The sequence below is a fragment of the Sander vitreus genome, chromosome 19 (assembly GCF_031162955.1).
Source record: "Sander vitreus isolate 19-12246 chromosome 19, sanVit1, whole genome shotgun sequence".
Taxonomy (NCBI): Eukaryota; Metazoa; Chordata; class Actinopteri; order Perciformes; family Percidae; genus Sander; species Sander vitreus.
The window spans coordinates 1149414-1164982 of record NC_135873.1 but is presented as its reverse complement, the minus strand read 5'-3'; the positions used below and the strand labels follow the sequence as shown (position 1 = coordinate 1164982).

Here is a 15569-nt window from a genome sequence, read left to right as displayed (position 1 = left end):
TGCAGTCATTTCTGTCCAAAAAAACACACCTCGAGAGCCTATGAGGATATAACACTTGCTGTTATGCAAATGTACATTATTTTGATCCAAAAGCAGAGCTTTAAAAAGCATTCCTTCACATGAGACACACAATAGATAATGTATATGTATTATTCTTTCTACAAAAGGAAAACAGATAGCGCAATTCCTTCCAGGTAAAAAAAAATAAAAAAAATGAACCTCGACCTAATTTCACCCACCCACTCTGCTGTAACATATGTGATACTGACAGTATGTGTGTTCAGTGGTGAGTTCGTGGGGGGAAGGGGGAGAGGTTATGACTCACGCTCGCACAAAGAGAGCAGCAGCCTGTGCAAGATGCCAAGAAAGTCAGCTCCCATGCTGCTGGCACAACTGAGGAGAAGAGACTAATAAGAGGTTCCTGTTGCTTAAGTTTGAAAACTTAAAAAAAAGCCACATCTTATAATTTTATCAACATTCCACAGTGAAGTGTTTTAGACCAGAAACAAGCACAGGGTCTATTCTCATTACATTAACTGTTTATGTTTATGTTTATACATTTACAATTATGCAGTAAATGATAAAGCGTGCAAACACACACACACACACACACACACACACACACACACACACACACACACACACACACACACACACACACACACATCTTCTAAATCTAATGCTCAAGTCTGTTCCATTTAAAAAAAAGTTCCATATCTAAACAGGTGCAGCAATCCTGAGACTAGAGGAATCCTACACATGTTAAAAGTTTTAAAGACTAAAAAGGTTAAAAAGTTATTGTGTATTGTAACATTTGAAAATAAAATAAAAGATAATTGCAAGAAAAAAAATCATATTGCACTGCTGTGTCTATAAGATATTGTATATTCAGTGCAGAGTTCAGTGTGGTGATGGCTTCAGGGTAATAACTGTTGATCAGTGTTGTGGTCGGTGCTCTGATGGACCTGTATTTTTTCAAACATGAAAAGCGCGTTCATGTGCTGAGTCAAGGAAGTCCTTTGTGCTGCTGAATGACTTCAACAGCCATCCTGACTGTTGTTAGGAAGTAGAGTCACTTTTGTGCTTTTTTTAACCAGTGAGTTTGTGTTTATTTTCCATGTGTGATCTTCAGGAAAGTGAGTGCCCAAGAACCTAAAACTAGATGCTCTCTTCACTCTATCCCCTTTTATGTACAGTTTATGTGTTTTGAGGTTAAGTTCCAAGTTGTTCTCTTTACATAGTACAGGGAAAAACACACACACACACACACACACACACACACACACACACACACACACACACACACACACACACACACACACACACACACACACACACACACACACACACACATGTTTGTGGCACTATCTTTGTGGGGACCCGTCATTGACATAATGCATTCCCTAGCCTCTTACCCTAACCTTAACCATCACAACTAAATGCCTAACCTTAACCGTCACCACTAAATGCCTAACCTTAACCCTTACCCTCACCCTAACCATAACCTAATTCTAACCCTAATCCTAAAACCAAGTTTTAACCCTCAAACAGCACTTTAAAGTTGTGGGGTCCAGCATTTTGGGACCCACAAAGCTGTCAGGACCCCACAAGTATACTGGACTCCCGGTTTTTGGACCCCACGAATATAGTTAAACAAACACACACACACACACACACTCTCTCTTATAACCCTTTTTTATTTATTTGCCTGGAACTCTATTTGTGATAAACCCCCCCCACTTGTCTGACACACCCAAGTAGATAAAACCAAACCACTACTAATACCACACACACTGAATTGCAAATACCATTTGACTATCAGGATTGTGTGTGTGTGTGTGTGTGTGTGTGTGTGTGTGTGTGTGTGTGTGTGTGTGTGTGTGTGTGTGGAGGTAGTTACACCTAATTTCCTCTCAAACACTAAATAAAATAAAGACGTTGGGATATAAAATTGGCAACATGAATAACTGCAAAAAGGAATAAACTTAAAGACATTTAGGCTACTTTTACACTACTTTGCAAACCTACAAACGAGCTGTAGGCTGCGCGTGAAAGAGACACTGGCAGCACGTCCACACCACCGTTAATCAATCTGCTGATCAACGCATTCATTGTTGGTGAGAGGTGAAAAACTAAATTACAACACTTGTCATAGGATTATATTTATATCATTATATCCTCACATAACTTTGGTCAAAAGATCAAACGGGTTTCCTGTTGCCTGGGTGTAGCCTAGCACATCCTCACCTTCTCCACTCATCCTCTACAACTTCCTTCTCTTTTTTTATTCTTAAATGTGAAATGATTCGGAGATTAGATCAGCGCAGTGAAAACGTGAAGTCAGAAAAAGGCCTTTTTGCACACTATTAAAATCAGACCATGCTGAGGAGGCAAATAAACAAACTAGGGTTAACTCTGTTTCTATAAAGTTATTTGTCAAGTGAAGTCCCTTATTTACTGAGCACATTTTGGCTAAAAGTGCTAGTCGATATAAACCATAAAATAAAAAAACACATTTGGGACTGTGAAAAAAACGGATAGGTATTTAGCCTATAGTTCTTGTTATGTTTTCCAAAGTCTACATTTTCCATGATCGTCCTGCTATTATAAATACATGTACTGAGGCCTGCGATAGACGCAGCCTTGACATACCTGGCTGTGATAAACTCTCCTATAATAAAACATACAGAGAACAAAGCCAGCGACACCTTAACAAACACAATCTCACACAACCGCACAGAAGCAGAACACCATTAACTGGTCTACATGCTAAGGCAACATAGTGTCATTATTAATGATGTAGCATATTTATTATCATCCATCGACCACGGCGGGCGTAGAGGTAGCGTTTTATCTTACCGTGACGCTGTCATCCTCCAGCAAGGTGCACGTGGTGTGGTTTGGAGTTGATAATGGAGATGATTTAATCCAACCAATCTGTCAGCTCAGTGACAGTAAACTCTTCATTGATGACTTTGGCCTTTCCTCCCAGGAAACTCTCTGCAAGTCTGAAAGTCTCTCCGCAAGATGTCAATGGAAGTGTGTCAGTGACCATATTTATATCTTGGTTTGGTCTGTCAGAACAGCCATAGAACAGAACAAGAGGCATTTCCCTGCTGCTTTAGATTCATTTAAGAGGACCAAATCCTCACTTGCTTCGTGCACACTTCGTTTAATTTCGCCACAAAACCGGACGGAGGGGGGGGGGGGCAAGACCCGCCCTTACTATTGGCCAGGCGATCATGCTTACGCAAGGTAACGTAACCTGATTTCAACAGGTCCTATCCAAGGGGGTAAGCCTCTCCTCGGACCGCGAACCTCCTATGGCGCCAGAAATTGGCGAAGAAAGCAAGAAAAACAGACAGTATACAAAAAAAACATACAGACCATAATTGATAAATAACACGGTTAAAAGAATAGTAAAATAAGAGATACAAAACGTTGGCAATAAACAGCTTGTAACAGAGCATACAGTATGAATGAAATCATAAGAACTGCATTAAAACAAAACAAGAGCATTATATTTTCTCACTCTCACTATTAAAAGCTGCTTCAACGTTGATGTCATTTTAAAGGGGATATATTACACAATACTTGTTCAGTACCACATGAGACACTTGCTGTTAGTCACCTCAAGTTGTTTTAGTTATGAAAGTGGGTTTTGTTCTTTTGGATCACTGCTTTACTAACAATACCATATGATGTTTCCCTGTTTAGGTAACCAAGAAAATCTGGATTTCTGTTCTGGTATAAAGAGAACTTCTCTTGTGTATTTTACACTTGTGCTTCTCGGTCGCTCTCCTAACAGCATATATACTAGAAAATGGGGAAAGTACCTGAGCTTTCTGGAGGGGGTGAGACATGTATGATGGGCTTACGGTCATTTATACATGTGTTTATTTGGTTTATGCTTTATTGTTTATTTTGATATTGTTTTGTTGATTGGTCTTACATATTGTAGTTACTATGTCATCTTTTCTTTATTGTTTTTCTGGGTGGGTGGTGATGACAAATGTGTTGGGTGGGGGGGGGTTTGTTGTTGCAGATTTAGGTTGAAGAGGGAGTTGTTTGAAATGACATGACATGAAATGTCTTAACATGAATCAAACACATTATTAGCAAATATAAATCAGCCTATTTGTGAAAAAAACTGATGATAGGCTTACTGGCCTAAAGGTAGTCACTATGGTAGCCATGCACAGATACAGTTAATCCTGAGGATTCATTGTGCCCCATGTATGTTTATCATTAAAACATGATTTATAAAATCATGGCAACAAATATTTTAATAGCCTAATATTCTACGGACTAAAAAGGTATGTATAAAGGCTTTAGGCTGCCCACACGTTATTGTAGGCCTAGCTTATTATGCAACCTAATTATATACAACATGTAGGGGTTCCCTGATCCGTCTCTAGCTATGTTTCCATCCACATGTTTTTATCTGAATTAAGTGATATCGAATGAAAACAGTAAAATTGTATTATGGAAACAGTGCCTTATGGAAACAGTAAAATTTGATTGAATTTCATGAATATCGACTCAAAGGAAATACGTTCGGTATCATCGGATTTTATCTTGATCGATATACGGCTTATGCGATAAACGCTGATGGAAACGTTATTTGCCGAATAAATAATGAATTGCGATTAAGTTTTAGGTCATTTCATGGTTGCAACCCGCCACAAAACGAAGAAGAAGAAGTTTTAGTTCATTTCCGCCCAGTTTGCACACATGGCGGGTGTCAACAAAGACAGATGGAAGTGGACGAACAAGGAGACGCACTACCGGGAGTGCCGACACAAATGTCCCTTATGATGCAATGATTGTCTACCACAGCCTGTAGTACGATTGATGGCCAGCCCTTTCTATTGACAAAATCCCTGTAGCCTTCAGCAGGGGGTCTAATCGGGACGTGAGTCCCGTCTATTGCGCCATACACCTGTGGCACAAGGTGCGCTCTGGAGTTATGCAGCGAGATATCATGCGCCTCATCCACTCCAGGTAGGTATATATACCTTTGCATCATCCTTGTTCGTATGGCATTGCACACGGCGTAAACACGCCGGTGCACGATGGTTTTGCTGACTCCAAACGTTTCGCCTACCACTCTGTACTCTGCGCATGTAGCCAGTAGTCTTGTAGAGTGCAATGGCGATACGCTTCTCGGTTGGAACCGGAGGGTGATAGCTTGCGACATCTGGGGAAAGGGACGGGCCAAAAAAATTACACAACAGGTCAAATGTTGTCTTGGTCATCCGAAAATGCTTCAACTAAAGGGTTTCCGTGAAGTGTCTCTGAACCACGATCTCCCAGAACTGTTTGGAGCGCTGTCGTTCCCACACCACAGGCCGCCTCCGTCGTCGGGCATTTACGTGCATCTGCATCTGCATCATCATAGCAATGTGTTGATAGCGTCGTTGTTTTCTTATTATAGCTTGATATGTCGCTATCAGCTGGCACATAAGCACTATTACAACTTGTGCAATATTGATCATTTGTTGGTAGATGGCACGATCCATTTTGTCTAGCAAAACTTTGTTCGCAAATGTTTGCTTGAATGTTGTGCGATTCAGTTCATTGAGAGGATTCACATTGTTTAAAGGTCCCATGACATGGTGCTCTTTGGATGCTTTTATATAGGCCTCAGTGATCCCCTAATACTGTATCTGAAGTCTCTTTTATATAGACCTTAGTGGTCCCCTAATACTGTATCTGAAGTCTCTTTTATATAGACCTTAGTGGTCCCCTAATACTGTATCTGAAGTCTCTTTTATATAGACCTTAGTGGTCCCCTAATACTGTATCTGAAGTCTCTTTTATATAGACCTTAGTGGTCCCCTAATACTGTATCTGAAGTCTCTTTCCCGAAATTCAGCCTTGGTGCAGAATTACAGCCACTAGAACCAGTCCCACAATGAGCTTTCCTTAGGACGTGCCATTTCTGTGTCTGTAGCTTTAAATGCTATTTAGGAGAAGAGAGGGGGGGCAAGGTGGAGGGTGGGGGTGTGGCCTTGACCAGCTTTCGGCCATGGTTGTAGCTCTATTTTCTCATGGGCAGGCCAAATTCTCTGGGCAGCTGTGGGCGGCGGGTAAAGCAGAGAAAGAGGAGGTAACCTTTCCCCTTATGACAACATAAAGGGAAGATTCCAGATTGGCCTATCTTGAGCTTTCATTTTCTCAAAGGCGGAGCAGGATATCCAGGGCTCGGTTTACACCTATCACCATTTATAGCCACGGGGGGACCATAGGCAGGCTGGGGGAACTCATATTAATGTTAAAAAAACCTCAGAAAGTGACATTTTCATGCCATGGGACCTTTAATGTTAATGCGCTAACATCAATCTTTGGAAAATTAACTAGGAATCAGAGAATCTGAATGATGCTGAAGAGAGATGCGAGGGACTTATCAAGAGTAAGATTCAGCTGGAGGCCAAACTCAAAGAGACAACTGAGAGACTGGAGGATGAAGAGGAAATCAATGCTGAGCTCACTGCCAAGAAGAGAAAGCTGGAGGATGAATGCTCTGAGCTCAAGAAGGATATTGATGACCTGGAGCTTACCTTGGCCAAAGTGGAAAAAGAGAAACATGCCACAGAGAACAAGGTTGGTAAATAATAATCTGTCCAGCAGATCAAGTAAGATTATAATGATGACCGTTTAAAGACAAGATTGTTCTTGCACACTTAGGTTAAGAACCTGACTGAGGAGATGGCCTCTCAAGATGAGAGCATTGCTAAGCTAACCAAGGAAAAGAAAGCCCTTCAGGAGGCTCATCAGCAGACTCTTGATGACCTGCAGGCAGAGGAAGACAAAGTCAACACTCTGACCAAGGCCAAGACCAAGCTTGAGCAGCAAGTGGATGATGTAAGTTTACAAAGTCTCTTGGATTGGCAAAGCAAGAGCATTCTTCTTGAATGTGATGGTTAAAAACTCATCTTATTTCTTAGCTTGAGGGTTCTCTGGAGCAAGAGAAGAAGCTCCGTATGGACCTTGAGAGAGCCAAGAGAAAGCTCGAGGGTGATCTGAAACTGGCCCAGGAATCCATAATGGATCTTGAGAATGACAAGCAGCAGTCTGACGAGAAGATCAAAAAGTAACGTCATTTTTGGAATTTGTACAACCATTCTTTTAAAAATTGTGGTCAACTGCATGAACTCTATGTACTTTATCTATAATTCTCACAGGAAGGACTTTGAAATCAGTCAGCTCCTTAGCAAGATTGAAGATGAGCAGTCACTGGGTGCTCAGCTTCAGAAGAAGATCAAGGAGCTCCAGGTCACATATCGCATTACACGAAACATTTCTGCATTGTGTTCCCAATTTTGTGTAGTAAAAGTGAAAGTTTACTGAAAGACATCACATCTATATTCAACAGGCTCGTATTGAGGAACTGGAGGAGGAGATTGAGGCTGAGCGTGCTGCTCGTGCCAAGGTTGAGAAGCAGAGAGCTGACCTCTCCAGGGAACTTGAGGAGATCAGTGAGAGGCTGGAGGAGGCCGGTGGTGCCACTGCTGCTCAGATTGAGATGAACAAGAAGCGTGAAGCTGAGTTCCAGAAGCTCCGTCGTGATCTTGAGGAGTCCACTCTGCAGCATGAAGCCACCGCTGCTGCTCTTCGCAAGAAGCAGGCCGACAGCGTTGCTGAGCTGGGAGAGCAGATCGACAACCTCCAGCGTGTAAAGCAGAAGCTTGAGAAGGAAAAGAGTGAATACAAGATGGAGATTGATGACCTCTCCAGCAACATGGAGAATGTTGCTAAAGCAAAGGTACACAATGCATTACATGCTATTTTATTAACTAAATAAGAATAGTAAATAATGTAATTAATATTATAAATGAAATATGATCACTGATCTCATCTCTATTTACTCATTAGGGAAATCTTGAAAAGCTGTGCCGTACTCTAGAGGACCAACTCAGCGAACTGAAGACCAAGAATGATGAAAATGTCCGTCAAGTCAATGACTCAAATGCACAGAAAGCACGTCTCCTGACAGAAAATGGTATCTAAAACTTTTAAACTGAATGATCTGTTGTGTATATTATCAAGTAACATGACAAAAACTAATGTATCATGACATCTTTCACACAAGGTGAGTTCAGCCTTCAAGTTGAAGAGAAAGAAGCTCTTGTCTCCCAGCTGACCAGAGGCAAACAGGCATTCACACAGCAGATTGAGGAGCTGAAGAGACAGATTGAAGAGGAGGTTAAGGTAAGACACCATTAAGTGAGTGTGTCTTGGTATTATTAGTTTGGGATTAAGGAATTTTGTAAATTCAATCATGTCTTACACCAGGCCAAGAATGCTCTTGCCCATGGACTGCAATCAGCCCGCCATGACTGTGATCTGCTGAGGGAGCAGTTTGAGGAGGAGCAAGAGGCCAAGGCTGAGCTGCAGCGTGGAATGTCCAAGGCCAACAGTGAGGTGGCTCAGTGGAGAACTAAGTATGAAACTGATGCTATCCAGCGCACTGAGGAGCTTGAGGAATCCAAGTGAGTAACATTCAAACCATTCAATGGCCAGATCAGAAGTGTAGCATTTTAGCATAACTCAAATACAGTACTTGCATTTAAACACATGTTCTAAACAGGTTTTTCAATTGTTTGTATTTAGTATCTTATTACGAAAATAACATTTTAGATTAAAGGTGCTGTAGGTAGGATTGTGAAGATCCAGGACTTAGCCAAAAAATTTGAACATCGACAACTTCTCAGTCCCTTCCCCCTTTCCGCTAAAGCCCAAACGGTCCCTTAAGCCCCTCCCCCCACAAGGGAGAGCTGTGCACGATAGAGTGCTTGTGAAGAGGGGGGAAGGGGAGGAAACCTATCTGCAGCTCGTGCGCAGGGAAGGGGGAGGGGAGGACGCTATGGAATGCTGTGCCTGAGCAGTGATTGACACGCAGTTAGACACCCCCCCTGGCCCTGATTGGTGCATCTGAACAGGGAGCTGTGGATTTTTGCAAATCACACTACAGGCTGTAGGTGGTGCCAGAGGAGCCAGATTTATTTTTTTTAAATTATCTGCTTCATGTAGTTCTACTGGAACATAGGGTCAGTTTCAGCAAATATGACAGAAAGTTAGTTTTATAAGGCTTACCTACTGCACCTTTAAAGCAGTGCTTTCTTATATTCATCTAGGTTCTGAGACTATGTAATGATTTTTATTTCATTCATGAAAAAATATCTGGAAAAAAGTTTCAGTGGAAAACAAATCTCGTCCTTTTCAAACAGGAAAAAGCTGGCTCAGCGTCTTCAGGAGGCTGAGGAGCAGATTGAGGCAGTGAACTCCAAGTGTGCTTCTCTTGAGAAAACCAAACAGAGGCTCCAGAGTGAGGTGGAGGACCTCATGATTGATGTGGAGAGGGCCAATGGGCTGGCTGCCAACCTGGACAAGAAGCAGAGGAACTTTGACAAGGTAGCATTGTTTACTTTGTGTGGACAAGCCATACAAACAGTTAAATATATATATTTATTTTCCCCATATTGCTACATAACCAACTGAACTGTATTAATTATGTTATTCAGGTGTTGGCAGAGTGGAAGCAGAAGTTCGAGGAGGGTCAGGCCGAGCTCGAGGGAGCACAGAAGGAGGCTCGTTCTCTCAGCACTGAGCTGTTCAAGATGAAGAACTCTTATGAAGAATCTCTGGATCAGCTGGAGACCATGAAGCGGGAAAACAAGAACCTGCAACGTAAGTTCTACATTATATAACAGCTACATTGTATTCAACACTTGTATTTCTCACATTGTATTCAATTGTGTTAGAATAAAGGGTTTTTATTTTACATTGTAAGGCTTAACAATATAAAACACATTCATCTCTCTGTAGAGGAGATCTCAGATCTGACTGAATATTTCTCATTAACATTTTATGCTGTCTCTTCTAGGCTGCTATGATGGCTGAGGAGCTGAAGAAGGAGCAGGATACCAGCGCTCACCTGGAGAGGATGAAGAAGAACCTGGAGGTCGCTGTTAAGGACCTGCAGCACTGCCTGGATGAGGCTGAGAACCTGGCCATGAAGGGTGGCAAGAAGCAGCTCCAGAAACTTGAGTCCAGGGTATGAATGTCACGTTAAGAATTTGCACAACTGAAGCAAGATTTTTGGAAAAGAAAGACGGATACTTATTGTCTTGGTTTTTGAAGGTGCGTGAACTGGAGGCAGAGGTTGAGGCTGAGCAGAGACGCGGAGCAGATGCCATTAAGGGTGTCCGCAAATATGAGAGGAGGGTGAAGGAGCTGACCTATCAGGTACAGTCACTTTGATAGCTACCATGTACAGTACAACAATGATCTAATATATTTACCATTAAAAATACACATGCAAATCTATATTGCCTATTACAGACTGAGGAGGACAAGAAAAACGTTGGCAGGCTGCAGGATCTGGTTGACAAATTGCAGCTGAAGGTCAAGGCCTACAAGAGGCAGGCTGAGGAGGCGGTAAGGACAAAACATACATTTTCAACACTGAAAGTTTGACAATATATAATAATTACTTTAATGTACAGTAGTACTATGGATCTTTTTGCACATTTTTTTTTCTGTCTTGTATTTCAGGAGGAGCAGGCCAACACTCATCTGTCCAAGTGCAGGAAGGTTCAGCATGAGCTGGAGGAGGCTGAGGAGCGCGCTGACATCGCAGAGTCCCAGGTCAACAAGCTGAGAGCAAAGAGCCGTGACTCTGGCAAGGTAAATACATACGTCAGTTTAGTGAAAAATAACCAACAAAGCAATTATTCATTGATGTATATCTGTCAATATGTTAGAGCAGATTCTTTACAGTATTATATTCACCTTATAAAGCACATGGGAGTTTCACCGTGTTAAATCATACAATATGAAATAAATTGTAATACTTTCATCTCTTTGCTTCTCTCAAAGGTAGTTGTGAGATTTGAATAACACTTTTTTTGGGACATGAAAAACACTAAAAACATCCTCAACATTTGAGGTGAAGGTGAACAATACGGGCAGTTAAGAAATCAAGGAGAAAAACAGCAAATTTGTTTTCCTAATCTGGAAAACAGGCACACAAAAAAGAATAATTAATTACCTAATCCAAGATGAGGTCTCACTTGTCCGCAATCTTTGGAGGCCACAGGCACAATTTAGACAGCAGAATAAACTCTGGACTCCTAGAACCACAACTTTGGCTCTGATAGAAAGCAGTCATTAGCTCACAAAACCAACAAATGTTGTCAAAATGCAGGGTTTCTGCAGGTTCTACCAAGTCAAATTTGAATTAAGACCTTTTTATGACCATTATGAATGAAATTTAAGACCTACGTATATCACAACATTAAAAACAAAACAAAAAACGGCAGATGTCAATTCATTGATTTCCTCATTCGCATTATAGGACTGGTGTCTAGTTACCCTGTGGAGGACCCAGAGTAGGGTTGGGTATCGTTTGGGTTTTTTTCTGATACAGGTCCTAAAACAATGAAACTTATGAAATGGTGTAGGTTCCTTAACTGTGCCTGAATCGATACTTCAAAATAAAGAAGAGCACGACTTGTGTATTGCTAAGGCCATATGGTCAAATCTTTTTGTTTTATTAAGAATATAATAACAATTACTTATAACAAAACTTATTTTACTAGTCAATTGCAGTTATACGACAAAAAGAAGAACCACTAGATGATAAAAGGGTATTTTACAATAACATTGAATGCACCACTAATTTACCAACTGTAATCGAACATACCATTATAGTATGTGTTGTTTCTCCGACAACTCTGAGTCTTTAAAGGGGAATTATGCAGTTTTTTTTAGCTTAATTTACCTTAACTGAACAGCTTCGGAGTCATTGGAATTGTTATATTACTTTTTTCGGGTTGAATGGTGGCCTTCTCGCTTCCCCCTAGCGCCTGTGAACGGAAAAACCACCCTTGCAACTTTGAGCCAGTGAGCCGCATGATATCAGGTCTTGCGATGTAACGAATTGCTTCACGGCACTGCACACATACAGGAACCGGCTAGCTAGAACAAGGTAGCGATGGAGTTTTTCACATTATCGTCATGGCTGAGCCAGCAAAAACAGAAGCAGAAAGCTAGGAAAGCATTGTCGGAGGAACAGAGAAAGAGGAAACGGCAGACTGACCGAGCGAGGAGTCAGACACGAGTAAACATCGGACCTGCGTTTTCAGAATGGCGAGAACTGAGACAAACAGAAGCCTGCTAATCCGATGCTGACATGGCGTTCTTGTTGTTGCACTTGTAAGTATCTTTGGGATAAACTCAGTTTAATCTTTGTATTTCTTGTTATTGTGACCTCAGGATGTTTGCTATTGTCTGTAAAGGTTTTTATTATGATCGCTGTCTGTTACGGGCTTACTAGCTAGCTTACTAGCTGTCTACCTCAGTGGACATGGCTCCATGCGTTCGCCGGCTTCTTTGAAAACAAATGCACATGATCAGAGGGAGAAGATGGGAGGGGGGAGAGTCGCCAACGAGTTTTTACACCAGTGTTGCCAAATATCTATTCCGCAGCTGTAGGGGGAGCTCTATAGAGAAACCTGTGAGCAAAAGCAAAGAAGAAGAAATTGCCAAAACTGCATAGCACCCCTTTAACTGCCGACTGTTTTTGTGTTCCAGTGTTGGAATCATTTCCAGTGAAATACTGCCACATTTTAACGTTACACCGTTTAGTTTCAGCATTTAACCATATTTAAGCAAGTACTGACTAACGTTACCTGCTGTGAATTGTAATGTTAACTAGCGTTACATGCAGTGATGCTTCTGATGCCTCTGATGTCCGTTTTCGAGCACCAGAGAGCAGCGCAGGTATTTCAGCGGCACCAAAATGATGCACCGAAATCCACGTTGCTATTCCGCCCGATAGATACAAATCGGCTTGATCCAAAAGCAACACGGAGGTCGCTTATGGGAGTTGTGAAGCTGCTGTGTAGGTCTCGCCTAGGCAGTGTGGAGGTACTGCCGGGACTGGAGCCAACGTATACTCGGCAGAACTGGCTGATGATTGCATGTCGATTGGCTTATGCCTATACCACCAGTATAGACTGTATCATTATACATATATTTGTTTCTCAATGCTCGCCTTTGGTATGTTTAATAGTAGAACATGATCACACATTCCATCATACAAAACTCCACATTGTGGAACATTAAACAGGCATACATATGGCATAACGTTATTTATTATTCACCATGAGGCTACTTTTAATGAGTAACGTAAACAGTTCGTGGCATAAGCTAAGCACTGTCTGTGGGAATAAGCCACTACGGTAGCGAGGCTAACAATAGCCATGTTAGCTCATGTTAGCTCTAATACTTTGGGAACATCTACAAGGATATACTGTATTAAATTACTTAACAGTTTGTCACTGACCATTAACTTATGTTACCATGTTCACATGCCGTTAAACGGTGTGCCGGTGGAACACAACCGGCACAGGTCGATGTAGTGAGCGGCCAGTGCCGCCAGGGGATCTTTCTACGCACCTTGCTGCAGGAAAATCTTGAATATGTGTGGCTGCATGCATAAAATAACTTTTTAACCAAAAGACAATTAACCAAAGACAAATAATCAGTAGTGGCCCATAGGGGATAGTGTAGATATGAGCTTATGAAAGAGCTTTAGATTTAGTACAGCAGTGTCATGGTATATCCAAAAATGTACTATTATGAAAAGAGTGTTTGGCATTTGATGCAAGCATCAAGCGTCATAGCAAAGAGTATGAATACTTTTTCTCTTTTTGATTTATGTGCAATGTCATCGTCATTATGAGGTATCGTGTGTCGAGTGATGAGAGAAATTTGAATTGAAATGATTTTCAGCATGAGGCTCCTGTCATTTATCAAATGAAGATCACAAGATCAAAATCGTGGAGAAAATAGAACCAAATATAAAACTTTGAGCCGATTTCTTTGCATCAATTTTCTAATCTGTGAGTGATTTCATATGTTCATGTTGTCTAAATGTCAACAGTAAACGTCTTTGCTTTGTTTGCACTTACTTTAGTCTCATGTCTCCTCCAGCAGAACAAGTTAGAGCCAGAACTGCTCCAGATGTGAGGAGACATTTGGCAGCTTCACTTCTTAGGTTCTGGGTCCAAACTGTTTGAAGGAAGAAACATAACTTCAGTTACACATCTCCACTGATCAATATATACTTATTTTAAGTACTCTAAGTAAGTACGTTTAGCTGATACATACTTACTTTAACTTAAGTAAGAAAGCAGGACTTTGACTTGTAGTGGAGTGTTTTCACAGTGTGGTATTGGTGCTTTTTAAGGCCTGACACAACATGGACCAACCTTTTCATGAAACCCAAGGACACTTTACAGAATGACTGTGGCTAAGCTAAAGGAGGTTGTAAGCTGTGGTAAACAGGTGGTGTTTCAGGAGTTTAAAAAAAACAACATATAGGCACTTTAAACCAATCACAATCGTCTTGGGCTGCGCTACGCTTTGGACGCTGCAAAATAGTCTCGGGAAGTAATTGTTTTGGTGGAACATTTTCACCCCACAAACGCCACAATATTTAGGTATGAAGGTACAGTAACGTGAGCTATTTAAATTAGCTGGGTACATGGTTAAACATCACACCCTCTCTACGTCACACTGGCCCAGCAGAGGAGCACCTTCAGCAGAAGACTGCTCTCACCCAGATGCACCACAGAGCGCCACAGGAAATCTTTCCTGCCTGTGGTCATTAAACTTTACAACGCCTCCCTCAGAGAGTCACACACACCCTCTGTGTAATCATTTATTGCACTATTTGCACATTAACATTGTATATTTCATATTTTATATATTATTACTGTATATTTGTTTTTATTATATATGTTAAAAGTCTGGATAATATATGTTGTTTGTATATGTTGTTTGTATACCTGGAGTGGTAACAAAAATAATTTACCCCTGGGATTATTAAAGTATTTCTGATTCTGATTCTGATTCAGTGTATCTCCGTGTGTACTTCGTCCACAGCAATCCCACCAATCGATCCCAAAACATCCCAGTTAGAGAGGAAATGCTGTAAACATATTCTTTGTAAATCTTTACAATCACTCCCCGAAAGAACCAAGCGGGCCTGTCTTGTTGCACCATCTAAACTTTCTTCAAAACTTGACATTTTCAGCGTGTAGCTCGCTAGCTCTGTTGTTTCACGAATCGAACAGCGTTTGAAAATGTCAGCACAGAGAGCGGAAGGTGAGGGATGTTGAGGCAATTATCCTGGAAATGTACCGACGTTGATCCAGACTAGCACGCAGGTAACACACCAGTCATCATTTTGTTTTAATGAAAACTCAACTCCTGGCAATTTCCTGGTGTTCTTCCCCACTGTTTTGGAAGAAGGAAATAACGAGAGTAACCAGTGAACTAGCCTCGCATTGCCAGACCCTCCTCCACAGCGCTGCGGAGGAGGGTCTGTCTAGTCCACACAACATTCTGGGATGGGAGAAAAACGTGCTCTGGTTTAATCGCATTTCTTTAAACCAATCACAATCGTCTTGGGTGGCACTAACCTCCACACACAGAGCCTCTGTAAAACAGGCTGGGGAAGAAATTGTTTTGGTGGAACATTTGTACGTTTAAAA

At 41.4% G+C, this 15569-nt stretch overlaps 1 protein-coding gene across 1 annotated transcript; it reads left to right on the top strand.

The window, feature by feature from the left end:
- The first annotated feature begins 5151 nt into the window (after positions 1-5151).
- Positions 5152-14972, top strand: LOC144534598 (uncharacterized). Its single transcript, XM_078276603.1, has 16 exons — positions 5152-5169; positions 6364-6606; positions 6691-6867; positions 6951-7096; positions 7188-7278; positions 7379-7768; positions 7879-8005; positions 8096-8214; positions 8299-8495; positions 9234-9417; positions 9528-9693; positions 9775-9791; positions 9890-10060; positions 10147-10251; positions 10348-10443; positions 10561-14972. Exons 1-16 carry the CDS (start codon positions 5152-5154, stop codon positions 10828-10830), a joined length of 2517 nt encoding a protein of 838 aa, XP_078132729.1. The 3' UTR covers positions 10831-14972.
- The last annotated feature ends 597 nt before the right edge of the window (positions 14973-15569 follow it).